Source organism: Capsella rubella, unplaced genomic scaffold (assembly GCF_000375325.1).
Source record: "Capsella rubella cultivar Monte Gargano unplaced genomic scaffold, Caprub1_0 scaffold_2, whole genome shotgun sequence".
NCBI lineage: Eukaryota > Viridiplantae > Streptophyta > Magnoliopsida > Brassicales > Brassicaceae > Capsella > Capsella rubella.
The window spans coordinates 12,256,628-12,275,801 of NW_006238922.1; the positions used below are offsets into that span (position 1 = coordinate 12,256,628).

General features: G+C 36.5%; 5 protein-coding genes across 5 annotated transcripts in view; 2 read left to right on the forward strand and 3 right to left on the reverse strand.

The window, feature by feature from the left end:
- Positions 1–3,025, forward strand: part of LOC17894018 (protein NLP5) — a 3,717-nt gene extending 692 nt beyond the window's left edge. The window contains exons 2-5 of the mRNA XM_006300685.2: positions 46–870; positions 955–1,002; positions 1,083–1,950; positions 2,031–3,025. Coding sequence (XP_006300747.1) covers positions 73–870; positions 955–1,002; positions 1,083–1,950; positions 2,031–2,761 — 2,445 coding nt within the window. The 5' untranslated portion in view covers positions 46–72 and the 3' untranslated portion in view covers positions 2,762–3,025. The remainder of the gene's footprint in view (positions 1–45; positions 871–954; positions 1,003–1,082; positions 1,951–2,030) is intronic.
- A 68-nt stretch (positions 3,026–3,093) lies between these two features.
- Positions 3,094–7,522, reverse strand: LOC17896346 (probable serine/threonine-protein kinase PIX13). The gene is made up of 6 exons (XM_006302177.2): positions 7,244–7,522; positions 6,531–7,018; positions 5,083–5,218; positions 4,848–4,984; positions 4,585–4,708; positions 3,094–3,709 (listed from the first exon to the last, which is right to left on the reverse strand). The coding sequence occupies exons 1-6, from the start codon at positions 7,320–7,322 to the stop codon at positions 3,294–3,296; spliced, it is 1,380 nt and encodes a 459-aa protein (XP_006302239.1). The 5' UTR covers positions 7,323–7,522; the 3' UTR covers positions 3,094–3,293.
- A 2,814-nt stretch (positions 7,523–10,336) lies between these two features.
- LOC17896280 (probable serine/threonine-protein kinase PBL22) lies at positions 10,337–12,453 on the reverse strand. The gene is made up of 6 exons (XM_006301327.2): positions 12,113–12,453; positions 11,947–11,997; positions 11,697–11,851; positions 11,423–11,612; positions 10,930–11,321; positions 10,337–10,833 (listed from the first exon to the last, which is right to left on the reverse strand). The coding sequence occupies exons 1-6, from the start codon at positions 12,198–12,200 to the stop codon at positions 10,564–10,566; spliced, it is 1,146 nt and encodes a 381-aa protein (XP_006301389.1). The 5' UTR covers positions 12,201–12,453; the 3' UTR covers positions 10,337–10,563.
- Positions 12,454–13,640: 1,187 nt separating this feature from the next.
- On the forward strand, positions 13,641–14,792 carry LOC17894953 (F-box/kelch-repeat protein At4g39560). Its single transcript, XM_023788558.1, has one exon. It carries the CDS (start codon positions 13,641–13,643, stop codon positions 14,790–14,792), a length of 1,152 nt encoding a protein of 383 aa, XP_023644326.1.
- A 237-nt stretch (positions 14,793–15,029) lies between these two features.
- On the reverse strand, positions 15,030–18,696 carry LOC17895867 (bromodomain-containing protein 9). The gene is made up of 9 exons (XM_006301962.2): positions 18,263–18,696; positions 17,612–17,648; positions 17,415–17,499; positions 17,251–17,296; positions 17,061–17,159; positions 16,602–16,670; positions 16,174–16,516; positions 15,950–16,089; positions 15,030–15,867 (listed from the first exon to the last, which is right to left on the reverse strand). Exons 1-9 carry the CDS (start codon positions 18,647–18,649, stop codon positions 15,286–15,288), a joined length of 1,788 nt encoding a protein of 595 aa, XP_006302024.2. The 5' UTR covers positions 18,650–18,696; the 3' UTR covers positions 15,030–15,285.
- Positions 18,697–19,174: the final 478 nt, after the last annotated feature.

Consider the following 19,174-nt stretch of genomic DNA (forward strand, 5'->3'; position numbering starts at 1 on the left):
TTTTCTTCTTAATTTGTCCGGGTGGTGATGATTTGTGTTTTTCAGATGTGGCTTCATTGATTTGAGTGAGCCATGGAAAACAATTCTCTTCCTATTGATCCGGCTATGGATTCTTCATTCATGGACGGATTACTACTAGAAGGTTGTTGGTTAGAGACAACAGATGCATCCGAGTTCCTTAATTTTAGTCCTTCAACCTCTGTTACCCCTTTTGATCCTTCTTCCTTCATGTGGTCTCCAACGCAAGACACAGCTATCTGTTCATCTAATAGCTTATCTCATATGTACGGCCAAGTTGTTGCAGAAAGATCGAGTATTGAGGATCAAGGGAGAGATCTATCTAGCTTTAACAGACGCTGGTGGATTGGACCAAGTGGTCATGGCTCTTCCGTTATGGAGAGATTGGTTCAAGCTGTCACACACATTAAAGATTTCACAAGTGAGAGAGGCTCTCTTATTCAGTTGTGGGTGCCTGTGGATAGAGGTGGTAAGCGAGTTTTGACCACAAAGGAACAACCTTTTAGCCATGATCCAATGTGCCAAAGGCTTGCTCATTACAGAGAGATCTCTGTGAATTATCAATTCTCTACTGAACAGGAGGATTCAGGTTCCAGTTCTAACGACTTGGTTGGATTGCCTGGAAGGGTTTTCTTGGGGAAGGTTCCTGAATGGACTCCTGACGTGAGGTTTTTCAAGAACGAGGAGTATCCGAGAGTCCAACATGCTCAAGACTGCGATGTTCGTGGCACTTTAGCTATTCCTGTGTTTGAACAAGGTAGTCAGAATTGCTTAGGTGTTATTGAGGTTGTAATGACCACACAAATGGTTAAGTTGAGCCCTGACCTTGACAGCATTTGCAGAGCACTTCAGGTTTTGGTTCTTTTGCTTTCTCTCCTTTTTTACATTTGAAATTAGCTTTCTTGGAACCTCAAGTATTGTTTATTTTCTTCACAGGCAGTTGATCTTAGGAGCACAGAAGTTCCGATACGGCCTTCTCTAAAGGTAAAAAGTTTTTAAAAATGTTGGGAATTTTGTTCATCTTCCTTGGACTTTCATAACAAGCCAAATCATTCTTGAAACAGGGACCTGACTTCTCTTACCAAGCTGCATTACCTGAAATCAGAAACCTCTTGAGATGTGCTTGCGAGACGCATAAACTACCATTAGCTCAAACATGGGTCTCTTGTCTCAAACAAAGCAAAACCGGTTGTCGTCACAACGATGAGAACTATATTCATTGTGTATCCACAATCGATGATGCTTGCTATGTTGGTGATCCTACAGTCCGTGAATTCCATGAAGCTTGCTCTGAGCATCATCTCTTGAAAGGTCAAGGAGTTGTTGGAGAAGCCTTTTTGACCAATGGTCCTTGCTTTTCATCTGATGTCTCTAGCTATAAGAAATCTGAGTACCCTCTCTCTCACCATGCGACTATGTTTGGCTTACATGGTACAGTCGCGATACGCTTACGCTGCATCCACACGGGATCAGTTGATTTCGTCTTGGAATTCTTTTTGCCTAAAAATTGCCGGGATATCGAGGAACAGAAGAAAATGTTGAATGCTCTTTCGACTATAATGGCGCATGTACCTAGAAGCTTAAGGACAGTCACAGAGAAGGAACTAGAAGAAGGAGATTTGATGGCGAGAGAGGTCATAGAGAGAGGAGTGACATTGCCAAAGATAGAGAATCCGTCTGAAGTACCAAAGAGTGATAGTAATCTTCAAAATGCTGGATTAGTATTCGATGAAGGAACAACAGAGATGGGCGAGGTAGGCTCCGACTATGGAAAAGGTTTGAGTGTGAATGAAAACAGTACTTTCTCTAGTGCTAGTGGTTTCAGTAGGATGACTGAGAAGAAACGAACAAAAGCCGAAAAAAACATAACTTTGGAAGTTCTTCGCCAATATTTCGCAGGGAGTCTCAAAGATGCTGCGAAGAGTATTGGTGGTAAGTAAAACATTTACATTCCAATTCTTTATTTTTCAGTCCATCAAAGATTCTGTTATTGATCTTGGAATTTGTTACAGTTTGTCCAACGACACTGAAGAGAATATGCCGGCAGCATGGGATACAGAGATGGCCATCAAGAAAGATAAAGAAAGTTGGTCATTCACTACAAAAAATCCAACGGGTCATTGACTCGGTTGAAGGTGTTTCGGGCCATCATCTTCCTATAGGCTCCTTCTACGCAAACTTCCCTAATCTAGCTTCTTCACCAGAAGCATCATCATTACAACAACAATCCAAGAAGACGACATTCTTGTTTTCTTCAAATTCACAGCCTACAAAATCCCCTGGTTCCTCGTGTAGTCACAGCTCGAGCTGCTCCAGTGAAACACAAGTAAACAAGGAAGATCCTAAAGATAAGACTAGGCAAGAGACAATAAATCTCCCAAGATCTTTTAAAGAAAGGCAGACCACACACTTATCACCATCAACATCATCACAAGAGGATGATTTTCTGAGGATAAAGGTAACCTATGAGGAGGAGAAGATCCGGTTTAGAATGCGAAACTCACATAGGTTAAATGATCTATTGTGGGAAATAGCAAAACGGTTTAGTATAGAAGATGTGAGCAGATATGATTTGAAATACTTAGATGAAGACAATGAATGGGTATTGTTGAGATGTGACGACGATGTAGAGGAGTGTGTAGATGTTTGCAGATCCTTCCCGGGACAAACAATTAAGCTTTTGCTTCAGCTCTCTTCTCAATATCTTTCAGAACGTTCTTCTGCCAGTGGATGCCCTTCATGACATGAAGATGAAAATACAAAGATTACATATAGTCTGTGTTGTGTAAGCATTGTTCATAAGTTTTCTCTACTATTTTCAAGATTATTTAGGTGGTGGTTTAGTTTGGCTTTTGTTTTAAAAACGAGAAAGAGAAAACGTGTAAAGAGCCTTTCTTCTCTAGAAAAGGAATAATTGAAGTTTTCTAGTTTACTACTTTTGAAAAGTGTAATTATTTAACTCTGATTATAAACATATTCTTTTGTGTATATGAATTGCATTGCAATCGAAGGAAGACAAAAAAAAAATCAGGACTCAGGAAATGTAAATAAATAATTAATTACTAAAAATGACAATTAAGGAAAAATAACTTTTTTAGTTTATTTCTTTCGACAAAATATAAATTATGACTACATTTTGACTTCATAGTGTACAACAAATATTTCACTAAAGTCTAGTACATACTACATACTACCAGAAAAAAAAAAATATTAAAGCTGGTTCGTCTGTGTATAGTGTGTATACAGTATATGACTGATCCAAAAGAACTCTTTGACTACCCGCTTCGAGCGGTTCTACGGCCGTGCGGTGAATCAATGCCACGAACACGGTTACTGGTATCAGAACCACTGCCCCGTTTACGTCTCTCTTCTTTGGGTTGGTCTCTGATAGTCCTTACGATTTCTAGTTCTCTGAGCACATCATCCATGGGCGGTCTGTTTTTCGGATCAGCCTCGAGACACCGTAGAATGAGCTCGGCTGTTTTGACCACAGCCAAAAGTGGATACTTGTGCTCGAGCCTTGGGTCCATCATTTTCTGAATCTTCTTCTTTTGGGTCAGCACCGGTTTAGCCCATTCCACAAGATTCTGTTGTGCAGATGGTCGGTTTGGGTCTAGTGCTCTTAAACCGGTTAAGAGCTCTAGTAGTACTACACCAAACCCGTAGACATCGCTCCGCACATATAAATGACCTATAACATCAATTGAACGAACATGCCATGTTATCAACCGACAAAAGCTATAGGCAGGGGCGGATCTAGAAAATTTGTTCAATGGGGGCAAAAATATAGTAAAAAAACTATCAAATACTAAATTATAAAAGACATAAAATTGTCATGCAAAAACTTTAAAACATCTTACAAAACCACTCAGACGCTCATTTAACAATTGAAACATTTTTACCACATTTTCATTTGTGACAGATTCAAATAATTAAAAACAAAAAAACATGTTATTAATTAAAAATTTAGAAAATTTTGAATTTATAGACTTATTAATTTTAAAATTTTGAATTATGTAACAAACTTCCATAAAAGCTTAACCATAGAATAAACATATAAACAATTATCACTGCAAAAACTAATATAGTCATGTATAACATAAAAACCAATATAATGTTTTCCAGGAAACATAGTTATAAGCTTGAACTGATTAAATAAAATTAATTGACTAAAAAATAATGCTTATATAATAGAAACGATTGTAAAAAATGCAGGAAAATAAACTCACAAATTGATAGTTGTTGATTTGTTGTCACACAAAGAAACCAAATGACTAAAGAAGAAGAAAATAACAAAAAATTAGGTCTAAATTAGTAAGTCTTTAATTTATATATTAATATATATTTTTTTGGTACATAGATTAATGGGCTTTCCAAGAAAAATGATGAAATATAGTTTTTGTGGTGGGGACAGATTTTATTTTCTAATAATATTAAATAATTTTTTAATAATTTTTTTTTTTTTTTTTTAATGCTGGTGGCAGCTGCCCCCACTTTTGTTTCAGTTTCGTGGCAACAAAAGTTAAAGAATGTTTTAAATATAATTTGCACGTTTAAATTATTTACCTGTAGCCATGTATTCGGGAGCTGCGTAGCCTTGTGTGCCCATGACACGTGTGGTTACGTGGGAGAACCCATTGATTGGACCAAGCTTAGCTAGTCCGAAGTCAGACAGTTTGGCGTGGAAGTTCTGAAAAGACGGCAACAACGGTTAAGACATTAGAAAAGGACAGTTTTCTTCTAGAAACAAACAGCATGCAGTTTCGTTTTAAACGTGGGAATTAAGGAGGTAGACAGAGAATAGAGATATATGAGAAACGATGCCGTACGGAATCAAGAAGGATGTTGGAAGCCTTGAAGTCTCTGTAGATGACACTCTTTTCCGAGTTATGCAAAAAGGTAAGTCCTTGAGCTGCTTCAATGGCTATCTTCAAACGTGTGTCCCACGGCAATGCCTCTGCTCCTCCTGCATTCACGTTTTACATGGCACATCTATATAAATCGATCTATGTTTATACTATTTAAGGATAAATTATAGTGGACTGATTTGAGTAATATATATACTTGCGAAGAGGTGATTCTCAAGGCTTCCTTTAGGCAAATACTCATACACCAAAAGGAACTGATTCTCTTCCCAGCAATAACCCAAGAGCTTCACCAAATTTGGATGATGAAATTTCCCTAAGAATCTCACTTCACACTGCAATTTTACAAATATATAAAACAATTATATTCAATACGACTGTTTTAATTAGAACAATTCTGTCTTACATTTCACTTATTTTCTTTCCTATATTTTATATAATCAAATGGTTCGTCTATAATTCGTAACCTGATATTTATTTCTCACCGTTCGTTGTCAAATTCCAGGTCAAGAATCAAAACAACTTGTCTTCGTTTTTTTTTCCATAAAGACATTAGTGCCATATTATCCTATATATTAATTCTATCTACTCATACAAAAATAAAAAAATAAAACAAAAATTATATATGTATATATATGGTCGTGAATGTTCACGCTAGAGAGTGGGGACACGTACACAAATGAAAAAAATATTTTACGCGTATATACAAAGAAACATCCAACCATATTACTAAATACTCTTTCTCTTTCACAAATAATGTCATTCTAATATTTTAATTTTGTTTTACAAAGAAAATCACTTTATATTTTTAATACATTTTAACATTAACTTTTCTTAATTTGTGTGAAATGTGTCAAAGTATTATAACACTTTTTATAGAACAAAAGAAATAGTTTAAGAAAAAAAAATAGTTATTATGTATATATCTCACTGACTATTATATTGTGTATGTATGTAAGACATGTATAATTTAATATACTTATACCTCATTGACTATTATATTATGATGTATGTATTAATGTATGTATTGTTTCTTTCCGATTGACTAATAAATAAATGCGTAATAATTCCCTTGACTTCGTCTTTCTTCTTAATGTCAAGTTGACCTCTTCTTCCTTTTGTTAGTGCTAGCCTGCTAGGTACTAAAGTTAATACTAATAAATACGTTCGAATTCTAGAGATACCGGTGATGATACAACGTTGTTAAAATGAAAAATCCAAACAATAAAAGTTCAGAGTTAAGGATTGTCAAAACTCAAAAAATTTAGTAAGGGTTAGTGTTAGTGAATCGTTTATTCATAAACAACAACAACCATATTATGGAGCAAGAAAACGACAAGTAGGAAACTAAAATGTTACAAGAAAATGTAAGGATAATCTTAATTTTTTCACATATTTTTAAAGTAATGTTAGTAAAATGACCCGTACGTACGTATAAAATTATCCTAATCTGCACATAAACTTACGTATATAAGGTAACTATTTAAATGCACATTAATACGACATTCCTAATTCTGGAGAAACCGAGACAAACTTAGAATTCTTCTGATGATTTGATTTTTACCCTAATTTAGAATCGTAATGATGTTTTAACGCAATGAAATTAAAATGCAAATAAAAAAAAAAGGAAAGTTTGGAGTTACTTGCCTGCCATTCATGTAAACCTTGCTCACTATCAGGGTTTGATTTCTTAACGGCGACTGGTATTCCGACGCCGGCTCTAGACGGAGCTAAGGTCTTCTCATCCACCCACCCTTTGAACACCTGTCCGAATCCACCTTCTCCGATCACAGATTCTGGTCGGAAGTTCTTGGTCGCCGTCTTCAGCTCAACTAATGTAAACATCTTTAGATCTGGCGTCACTATCTTCCCGCTCGGTGGCACTGCCTTCTTTCCTATACCTAATACCTTCTTGTCTGCCGTCCGATCATCGTCGGATCTTGTCTTCTCCTGCGGCTTTTCACGAGGTTGGTTCTCAACCGATCTTGTCCTATGCTGTGGCTTTTCACGAGGTGGTGTAGCGGCGGGTCTCGTTCTATGTCCTGTTTCCGGAATCGGAAACTTGGGATTTAAAGCTGGCATCGCCACTAGCGCCGGAGGAAACTTTTTATTCTCTGGATGTTGCCCATATCTCACTATATAGATGATCAACACACGATCTTATTAGATTGAAACTTCATTAAAGAAAAAAAAAAAGAACAGAGCAAGCATATATATAAAAGCCCTAGAGAAGTTTCTTATTTGGGTAATTCAAGAACTGCAAGAAACTTATGAATCATCAGAAATAACCAAACAATTTTAAAAAACGAGAAAATAGATCTAAGACGTTTGGATAAAAGCAGAGAGATGTGTGTACGAACCTGGGAGGGGTTTGGTGGAGACAGGGCTCTGATCCTGTTGAACAGTGGAGGATCCAGAGCCATGACAGATGTTCCCCATTGAGACCAGACCAGCTCTTGACTTAACTCTGTTTTTCTTTTTCTCTGTTTTGAGTAGTCTTTGCTTCACCTTTAATGATCGATCAGAGAACCTTTAACTCCAACTGTCCCCTTTGTTTCTTTTTTTCCTGGGGATTTTAATTGAAAGATGGAGGAAGAAGCTGAGAAACAGAGAGGAAAGACCAAGCCAAAAAAACTCTTTCTTTGGCTTTGGGGGGGAATGTATATTACTATTATTATTAGTTTTATATAAAAAAGGTTGTGTATAAAAGAAAGGTCATGAATGTTACTTGATTGGTTGATGTTGATATATATATATTATTACCAAAAATTTCAACGTTAATTTGTCCTTTGATTCAGACTTTATTTTACATTTTCTCATTTCATACACAAACCATGTTCATCCATCTCTCGGAGTTTTAATAGTTTTTATCATTCGTGAAACTTCGGTATCTTTTCTTTCTGGTTCGAAAACGATAATACAAACCAATTTTTGTGACTTTGCATATGTCACTCAAGTCTATCTTAATAATGTTTATCCAGGGTCAAAGAGAATTTTGTCGTTATAAGTGATATATATATATGTGTGAAAATGTGATTACACAATACACATTTCAACGCGGTGCTCATCACTCTTTGGATCGCAGATCGCAAACATTATACAATAATGAATCATAAACGTATAATTCATACAAATTTTACAACAACTATCGTTGTGAGTTATCTACTGATCTTATTCTTGTTTCTTTTTAATCTATAAATATTTAATAACTCGCTCGTACTTTGTATAGTTTCTTCGCATACCAATTCCTTTCACATTATTTTCACATAGACTATAACGATCATATACGTCATCTCATTGACGTAACAACGTGAGTTAATTAGGATAAGGAGTGAGTTAGAGTACTTCCAATGGGAGGTTCATTGGAGATTCATACTAAAAAATTTATCATAAAAATATTGAAAAAATTGAAAAAATTGAGAATCGAGAGAGAGAAATAAGAATATGTCTCTAAAATTTCTTCTTTATGAACTTCATGAGTCTCTTAAGACACTTGCCTCTATTATAGTGGTTTAATTTTATCTTTTAACTAAAATTTAATTTAATAATACATTCTCTAAAATACCACCATTCTCTAAAATATATATTAATATTTTTTTTTTTAAATCTCAAAATAAAGAACTCATTGTTGGACATGCTCTGTCTATGGGGCTACGTCATAAAAATACAAACAAAATTAAGGTAATTACTACTATTAATTAGTAAACAAAAGAAAAAGGAAACAAACCTCTTTGTTTTTGTATGTGGAATAAGAAATAAAATATTAGTAGGTACTATAGAGATGGATGAAAACATTTTCACTTTTCAGTAGTCTGAAAATATAAAAGATCCAGATTAAGAGGAACACACAAATTATATGTCAAATCGAAAAGCAAAGCTTCATTGTCATTATGCCATATACTGTATCATTATTTGACAAAACAGAAAGAAAGAAGAAACTATGGAAAAATATCAGTGGGAAGAGGTCAGACAAGACAAAGAGTGTTCGATGGCGGGTCCGAGAATGTGGAAACTTTATGATGATAAAACGAGGGTCAAAACTCATAAGTCATAAGTATGTGGTATCCTTTAACATCTTTCGTTCCCCTAACAACTGATATAGATATGTGGAATTATACAATTATGAGCAAGATAAGATATGTTACGTTGATCTTTTCTTTTCTTTTCCTTTCATAGACGATGTTCTATATTACCGTTACTCAAGTAAAGTTTCTGCAACGCTACTACTGCATATGATAATCGTATACTATAAAACGGATGAATCTAGAATGTTTTTCAGAAAACGTGGGGAGATGTTATTTTAATACGTAGTATGCGACTATGTGTAAATCAGATAAAGCCAGTGTAACGCAAGTTGACATACAAATATATATACTCGTTCGACGTCCGCGTAAATCAATTAGCTAGTCGTGCATTTTGGATTTCATTTTTTCTCTTCTTGTAATCAATAAACTCAAAAACGACTTTGCGCTTAATTGACTATATTATTAAATACGATTTTGCGCTTGACTATATTATGTGAATCTTGTAATGTCACATTCTTCATCTACTCTGAAATCGATGTTTACATTTGAACCTATATTTTGAACCTTTTTTTTGTATTAATCTAACACACGTTACTAACTATTGTGTGTGGATTTGAACTCCGTACATGTTCAAATAAAATTGTAAACAAATTTTAAAATATACAAGAAAAAGTCAGTACTTAAAAAAAGCATCTTACAATTATATAAAGATCTATATGCTAAATTTATGTAACTATAACGATGTCAAAAACACACTAAATTTATGAAAATCTCTAGCAGTCAAATGAAATTTAGTTAGTTTTAACATTGCCTTGTAAATTTAGAATAGATATTTTACAACAAAAAAAAAAAACTTTAAAGTCCGTGAGGAAATTTTTTTTAATAGATGCGAAAACATTTAGCGAACTTTATGGTATTGCTAACGATCAGATGAGGATTCAAAATCTAGCTAGTTCTCACATTGAATTATAAATTCATTATCTAATTGTCGATTATTTTAAACTTCAAAAAACTCAAAGCAAAAAAAAATAATATTGAACGAAAAGGGATGAAATTGACCTCTTTTGATGGGGCTGGAATTGTTTTTTTTTTGTTTGGCCTTGTAAGATGGTCTGTGCACACACGATCTCTCCCATCTCTAGTACTCTATAATATCGGCAAAGCACTTCACACACACTACCTACCGTGACAAATCCAACAAACTCACTCATGCAAATTCGAAGAAATCGAGAAATCAGAGCAACCGAGAATGAGAGTGTAGGCACAAGAGACTGTATTTATAAACTGATCATCCGTTTTTGTGATCACCACTCCCCATCCTTTCCGCAAAAACTTTAAAGCTCTTGTTTCCGGCGAAGAGTATAATTTGAAAAAGTATTACTTTGTACTGTTGTAGTAAGCATATGTATGTGTATTAATGATCCACCAATATTATTATACGTACGTACCTATATATATATTTTGAACGTAAGAGTTCATTTTTTTTCAGTTTTTTACAAAGCACCATTTATCTCAATTCCCCCAAAAAAAAACACCCTCTTCATCCGACCAAGCTGACTAAACAAAACCACCCGGAAAAAAAGCACAAACATTACGCGGCCTTATCAGGAACCTTCTGATTCTAGCAGAGGTTTTCACTTAATGACTCATAAAATTTAGTAACTCTGTTTTGTTTCCTCTCTTGACCGGTTGGTGTCCGTAGACTTGCGAGCCGCTCTTCGATCTTCATGGGATTTGCTCTGAGCGGCTATGTACTCAAATGCCACCACCACATCTCCTATCTTGGGTCTGTAATTCGCTTCTTCGTTTAGGCACATCTCGGTTATAGCAATCGCATAGCTAAGACACCTCTTCGAGTACTTTCCCCTAAGCAAGGGATCAACTAGATGTCCAAATTTCTTAGGGTCCTTGAGATATGGTCGAGCCTGCATGCATTAACACATATAAATAAAACATACGGTAAGACAAGGTTTTGAGTTGCGGTTAACTCCAGTTTTTCAAATCTTTGGACTACTTCTTACCCAAGCAACAAGGTACTGCTCTCCGTTTGGTTTACTCAAGTCAATAGCTTTCCTGCCAGAAATGAGCTCAAGCAACACTACACCGAAGCTATAGATATCCGATTTAATGGTTAATCTTCCGCTCATTGCGTATTCTGGAGCACAGTATCCATAAGTACCCATGACCCGAGTCGACACATGTGTCCGGTTTCCCACTGGACCAACCTTGGCCAGTCCAAAATCAGATAGCTTGACGCTAAAGTCTTTATCTAACAATATATTTGCTGATTTCAAATCACGGTATATCACGGATGGGCTTATTTTACAGTGAAGGTACTCAATCCCTCTAGCTGCACCAACCGCGATTTTCATCCGAGTGTTCCAACTTAGCGGAGTTTGATCAGGCTCAAGATCTAATTCAAACAACAACATTAACAACAAGAGGAGAAGTTTATTAATAGCAACATGATGAGAACTCTGAGAATTTGTGGGGGATTCGGAAAAGTTGCTTTACCAAAAAGATGATCTTCTAAGCTACCCATAGGCATGTATTCATAAACGAGAAGTCTCTGAGCACCAGAAGTACAGTAACCGATCAAAGTTACAAGATTTGGATGATGGAAGACGCTAAGCATACAGACCTCTACTATAAATTCTTGATTTCCTTGATGGCCATCTGGATTTAACTGCTTGATCGCCACCACCTACTCAATTCAACTCCCATCAGATATTTATATATATTTTTTGAAGCTTTAGATTGAAGAGAAAGAGTTGTTGAGTTTACTCACTTGTCCTGAATCTAAACGCCCCCTGTAGACACTGCCAAAGCCTCCTTTGCCGATCATATTGACCTCTCGAAAATTCTTCGTGGCGGCAGCCAACTCCTTGAACGTGAAACTCCGTGCACCACCACCCGGTTTAGCGCTATTCACTCTCCCATTAACTGGCCAAAACCCAAAATTCAAAAACATTTGTTTTCATCAACATTTGTTTTCAAACAAGTTTTTTCAAAGAATCATCCAAAATGTTCTTAATTACCTAAAATGCCAGATTTTGACCCTGTTCCTCTTGAACCGCTTCTTGTGTCAGCTGCATGCAAAAAAAAAAAAAAAAACACAACAAATTATGAAAACTTTCTGACTAGGGAATAACAAATAAATAATACGATTTGAAATAAAACAGAGAATATAAATTTAATCAAGACCTGAGGAATAATCGGTAAGGTCGGAAAGGGTATCAATGTTGATTCTAATGTCATTAGATTGCGTATTGAGACAAGAGAAACACCTCATCTTTTTCTGTTTTTTTTTTGTTCTTTTATAAACTCGTTCGTGGTGATGATAATATTTGAACGGAAATACAACAACAATGGTGGAAGAAAATGGATTCAGAGACGACGGAGCTGGTCTGAGATGATCTCCAACAACATTATCATCAAACCTAGCTCCCGCAGAACCCCCACACACACGAAACAGAACAAAAAACAAAAACAAAAACCTAGGGTTCTTGTAATAAATTAAAAAGAAAGAACCTAGGATTTATTTGTTTCTTGGATTATAAATTGGGAAGGAAAGAGAGAGAGAGGGTCTTTCTCTTTCTTTCTCTATAATTCAAGAAAACAAATGAGAAAAAATGATTCCTCAGGCAGGAAGAAGAATCTCAATTGGAGAGAACAAATGGCATTTTTTGAATGGTGAACAATGGTTTCTTTATATATAGAGGAAGAAACAGGCTTTTTTACTCTCTCGAGAGAGAAATTATTAAAAGAGTGGTGAGAGCAACTGTGTAAACATTTTTGGGGACAACGGAAGCGAAATTAAAGGAGCCAAATGAGAGAGATCCTAATTCTGGAACTGCTCGTCGTTTCTTTTCTTCTGTTTATTCAAACGTTTGTTTTGTTTTCTTTTTCTTTCTTTTTGGTCTGTTGGTATTGGAACTAAAAATTAGCTGTGTACTTATATATGTAACGTCTTATTAAGTCTGGCTATTTAAGAGACACGGTTTCTCATAAATTCATAATAAAAAGGATATATGTAAATTTTCCCCCAAAAAAACCCAACTTTAATTCGTTTAAATTTTGATTAATCACAAGTAGCTGACGTAATACGGTAATTGTTTAAACGGAGTTTTCAAAATATATGTTTTCTCCTTCTCTTTTTTTTTTTTTTTTCTTTCTGATTAATCACGATTTTGCATGTGTACTACGTATGTGACTGACGAATATATTTGGAACATACGAATTCGAAACCGCAACACACATATACACATGAATGACTTCGAAACACAAATTTACATGTATCACAAAAATTTACGAACGACACTAGTTTTACATACACATACGCTACACTGATCACAATAATCATTTTTTTACCTTTTACTTTGATTATGCATACCACAACAGTTCCACAGCAAACACTATCAAATGCATTATGTTGGTGGATTTTTTGATAAATCTTTCCTTGCATTACATAGTTGATACTCCATATAATTAATTCACATACGTACACTTAAAATATAACTAGTGTATAGAAACATTCCAATAAGTAGTACTATATGTTTGAATATTTTGATCACCATATGGGCATCCACTCCTTTTCCCTCTCTCATTCAAATAATTAGAATAAAACTTGTATAAGAAGTATACCATCAGATTTGGACCTCATCAATCAAAAATATCCAACAACAACACAACAAGAAGCAAGGACAATCTCTTCTTAGTTCAACTAACGACGATGTCCACTCCCACCATCGAAGAGCTATCGGCCAACGAGGAAACTTCTCCATTAACGTCGTTGCCAGATCCATTGACTTTGAGTTGCCTCGCTCGAGTTTCAAGATTGGACCACTTAGCCTTATCTCTAGTTTCCAAGAGATACCGCTCTCTCGTGATTTCCCCTGAGCTCTACAAGACGCGATCTCTATTGGGTCGTACCGAAGAGTGTCTCTACGTATGCTTAAGCTCCAAGACCTATCCAACGTCTCGTTGGTTCATCATCCGCCGTAAAGATACCAAAACCATCCTAGGATATGCTGCGACAGAGGACTTGGTCCCTATCCTTTCTTTCCCCACTGTCCCTGAGCTGTCTTCTTTCGTGGCCATGGATTGGGGAATCTACGTTATCGGTGGGTTTATAAACGACAATAGAACGTCAGATGTCTTGCTCCTGGATTGTCGGACAAACACGTGGTGCCGCACCCCTTCTATGGGAGTGGCTCGAGCTTCCGCAGCAGCTGGCGTCGTAGGTGGGAAGATATATGTGTTTGGAGGATGCGAGGACGTTGATTGTTCGAACTGGGCAGAGGTATTTGATCCAAAGACTCAAACTTGGGAAACTTTGGTGCCAATGCCTGATCGGAATGAAGGTGATAATCTGATCCGTGAGACCCTAGTGATGGAGGAGAAGGTTTGTGCAGTGAGCCTGTGGGACGGAAGCTTGTACTACTCGCCGCGTGAAGGTAAATGGGGAAGAAAGAAGAAGCCAGAAACCCAAAGTTTTTATTGTGTGGTTGACAAAGTGTTGTACAGTTGTGATAAGTTCGGGAACTTAGTTTGGCGTGAGTCTGAGGAATTGGAGTGGAAGGAAGTGAAAGGCTTGACGGCTCTACGGTTGAACTTCCCTAGCTCGGCCTCCTTCAGATCCTCTGCAAATGAAAAGTGTGTCAGTAAGCTGAGCAATTTTGGTGTGAACATTGTGGTCTCCTCGGTTAGGGCTACGTTTGATGTTTGGTGGGATGTTTGGTGTACCGAGATTTCGTTGGAAAGACGTGAGGAGGAAGGCGAGATTTGGGGCACTATCGTGTCAGGAGCTGTGACCGTAGTTGATCATGTTCCCTCTGGTCATGTTCCGGTTGAGGTATTGTGTTCTGCTACTGTCTATGTCTAAATTGATCAACGCAGAACTTGTTTTGTGTCGTTTCTATATTTCAGTTTTTTTTTGTGTGGCCAGAACCCGTTATTTCAGTTACCGTATAGTCTGTGCAATGAATGAAATAAACAAGTTATTCAAAGGGGACATAAATCTTCTTGTTGTTATTATTACTTACCACTGATTCACAATCACAAGAGTAAACCAAACGTACATAATGTACAATCCTTTCATAAGCTGAATCCCAAAGTCAAATATTCAAATGCACATTGATAACTTTAATTTGATGGACTAGAAAAAATTGTACAAATTTTACATTCTTACATCTTGTGAGTTGTACTCACTCTTATCGGTTTCCTTCCTTTTTAATTTTTACCCTAAAACATCTAAAAGTTGCAACGATCTGTACAATAGACTTTCCCTATATTTTCAACCTTGTACCAAGAATCACATGCCTCTGCCTATTCTTCTCCCTCATATCAGTAAAGCTTTCAAGACTAGTAGAAATTACTTAGAGCTGTAATGCCAAATCTGGATGTTGCCATGAACCTGCTTGATGGTTAGAGCCAGGTGAGTTTGGTGAGACAACCCTATCGTTAAGATCCGGTGGCAACCGCTGAAATTCCTGTTTTATGTTCTGAGACAAGCCTTGTTGCGAGACAGCTGTTTCCAGCATCTGGTTTGGTTTGTTGTTAACTCCGCTGAAACTATGAACTAGACCATTGCTCTTGGTTTCTTGATTCAAAAAGTGATCAGCTGGTTCAGACTCTTTGCTCTCATGTGAAGAATGATTGTTTGCTATGATGGAGCTTGAGACAGAGGCTGTGGGAGACATGATTCTGCTTAAATGACGATGATTATCAGACGCAAAGTCACTTGAACACTTTTGCCTTCCAGATATTAAGATTTGCTGTTGAGGAGCATTCTCAGGAGGAGCTTCTGGATTCTCTCCAACCCACCCAGGACCAAATTCAGTTCCAGCTGGTAACATTGTTTCAATTCTTTTACTGGCAAATCTCCAAGCAACAGGACCAAGGTTGGCTGCATATCGTGCTAGACTCCTAGCGTACCCATATTCAGTTCTCAACCCAACCTGATCAAATAATAAAACAATGGTTAGATTCCTTGTTTCTTAAAACAAAGGAGATTTTATATTAGAGTAGCTAAGCACTTACTGGAGTTAACTGTTTTAAATCATCTTCAAGCATTGTGAAAATCGAAGCGTCTTGCAAGGAAGTAGAGTGGTTGTAGGTATCTCGCCTGTTCTCATCGACATTTTTCATCCCATATTTGTTGACGGCCTTCACAACAGAAGCTACAGAAAATGGTTTATGTCAACAAAAAGTATTGGCAAAATGGAGTTTTGAAGAAGGTAGTATTCAAAAAGGAAGATCTTTACGTGGAAACTCCTTCTCCCAATCTATCAACAAGCCATTTTGATTCTCATTATTATGGTTGATTCTAACGCAACTCTCTGCTTGGCGGAATCCATAAGAAGGAGGATTTTTCCTCAGATTGTAAGAACCGGATAATCTAGAGATATCTCCAGCTGCATCAGCTGAAATTTCAGAAGTGGTGCGGTCAATCAAAGATTGCTCAAGCTGTTTCTTAAGGCCTGAGCCTGGAGGACGGCCTCTTTTGACCACTTTAGGCTGTTGCGACAGTGAGACTGGTTCTTCACCATCACTTTCTTGTCTCAAATTTCCAAAGTCCTTTTTAGCCAACTCAAGCATAGCTCGTGCCTGTTACACCCACAGATATATGATCTGAGAACAGTTAATAACAAACGGAAGCAAAAGAGCAAGTTTATATAAAGCCAAGACAAACCTGTCGGAAGTATACTGTATCTGCGGAATTGTACTCCATCGCATTTGTACATATTAAAAACACGTCTTGCTGCAACAAAATGAGCGGAGATCAGAGACATTTACTCCTGACAGTTAACAATGATTTCAGACCCAACCAGTTTTTCCCTTTTAACAAAATATCTGTAACAAGGTTACAGAGTTACCACATTGTGGCAATCAAAATGTCAGATAGTTATCTTTTCACAAAAATTTTATAGTAAAACTAAGAAACCTTGAGCGCTTGTTGGCAAACACAGATGTTGCAGTTACCAGAGAAACTATTGCACGAGACTAAACAATATAAAGAATCAAAACCATGAAAGAAAAAAAAAACTCAATTCTAGCTAAAAACACAGGGCAGAGATGTATTTATACACAGCCAAGTGATATTTCAGTGAGAAGCATCGAGGAATGTACTAGGTTCAATTGCGAGACTTGCCTCAAATTGTTCTAAGGTTGCATATGCCCCGGATTCTAATTTCTTCCTCAATGTGCTGAAATCCATCGGATTCTTGATAACGTCATGATAATCAGGAAGCTGTAAACCAAAACTTTCACAAATTAGATAAAGGCAAAACAAATGCTTCAACATTAACGAAGCTTAAACAATAAAAAGAAAAACACTCCACCTCCTCAGTATCAACTGGGTCAGAGTACACTCCATATGTATCCTTCCTTCAAGTATTATTATACGACAAGATCAATAAACAAACCCAAGAACTGTATCACTTAAATCCTAAACACAAAAGTAGAAGAAGAACATAGAGAAAGAAACCAGAAAAATCGGACATACTTTTGAACTCTATCAAGGATGAACAACAGCAACTTTTTGTCAGGCAAAGGAGTAGAAGAGGGGCCAGACTCTACAAGTGACCCTCCTGTCCACAAGTAAATACAACAATTTTTTTAATTTAATTAATTAGCACAAAACAAATTACAGGTTTATGACTTGTGGAAAAAAACATGAGAAAATAGGAAATATAAATATACTTAGAAGAATGTCTGTCGCTTTCGAAGCCTTTTCTCCCTGCAGAAATACAAAAACAGAGTATGTCATTCATCAACCTCATGTTAACCATTAGTTAAAATATACATCCTAAACACACAATAAAAACAGTTATCTAAACAGACAGAAGTCTGTATTTATGACAGCTTTCATGTCCGTGAAAGTACAATTTTTTAAGAAAAAACTTAAGAAACTGGATAGTAGTAGTAAAAGACAAAGTGAGAGAAATTTGTCTCAGACATGATTGTCTCTTCAGTGCAGAACCGTCTTTAATTATTTTTTTTCCTTCTGATAACTATGAATCATAAGAATAAAATATAATATTCCACACAAAAAGAAACTCAAATCAAATCAGCCAGCACCAAGATTTTCTCGTCCAAGACAAAAAAAAAAATAAAAAGGATGAAAAAATAAAAATAAAAATACAGAAAAAGCTGAAATTATGAATTCCCATTTCCCACCAACAGAAGAAAAAAAAGGGGGAAATAGTCAAAACTCATCACTCAATAACCATATTTAAGCATGAAGACGAACGTCAATTAACGCGCCAAAATCTCAACAAAAAACAACCTAAATTAACAGTCTTTTTTACCCAACCTCGAATTATTCAAAAAGATAGTTTTTTAATAACTAACCGTATCGTCAGATCCGTAACGGCGGGAGATTGATGCATCGGCGTTGAAATCGCCGCCGTCAGATTTGAAATCAGAAGAAGAATCAGGAAGGTCGTGTGAGTTCAATCCGTGCAAAAGCCGATGTTTTTTGTCCCTCCGCTCATCGTCGTCGTCGTCTTCGGCAGAATTAGAATTCCGGCGATTCGATCGGGCGCCGGAATTAGGGTTTCTGAAACCGGATCTAAGCTCATCTTCTTCTGCTTCTGTTTTAACATGGGGCTTTGTTCTCTGAAGCAATTGTTGCTGTTTGATAGCTCGTTTCTGGAGATCGAGTAGAGATGGCCGACCTTTCTTCTTCTTCTTCGTCAATGTATTTGCAGTATCAGCTGCTGTTGCTACCTCACCCATTCTCTCTCTCTCTCTCTCTCTCTCTCTCTCGCCTTGTCTCTCACTAAACAGTCGTTTCGTTTTAGTAATTCATTTTTTTTTGGATTTTGTTTTTACACTTTTTACACATGTGTGTGTGTGTGAGTGAGTTCGTACGTGCTGACCATAACGTGGACACGGGTTACTCGTGCGCGCTTCCGATACACGTGGTTTATACTGTATGGATGGTTTTCGGATAACGTTTTCAATTTAATTGGGCCCTAATGGGCCTTTCTTCTAAGCTTAAAGTTGGTTGTATATAATTATAAATGTCCGGTTTGCTACATTTTTGTGTGTGTCTGTGTGTGGGGTGATGATTGGATTGGCTCCATGATTATAGATTTATAGGTGTATATTAGTGTAAGACAATATTTACTGGTTTGTTCTAGTTTTGTTATTCATACATAAAATCTACGTGAAAAATTGCATGTTGTTGTGATTAAGACAACAACATTTACTGGTGTGAATGGCAGAAAAAATACCTTTTATATAAAGGAAAAGAAACTT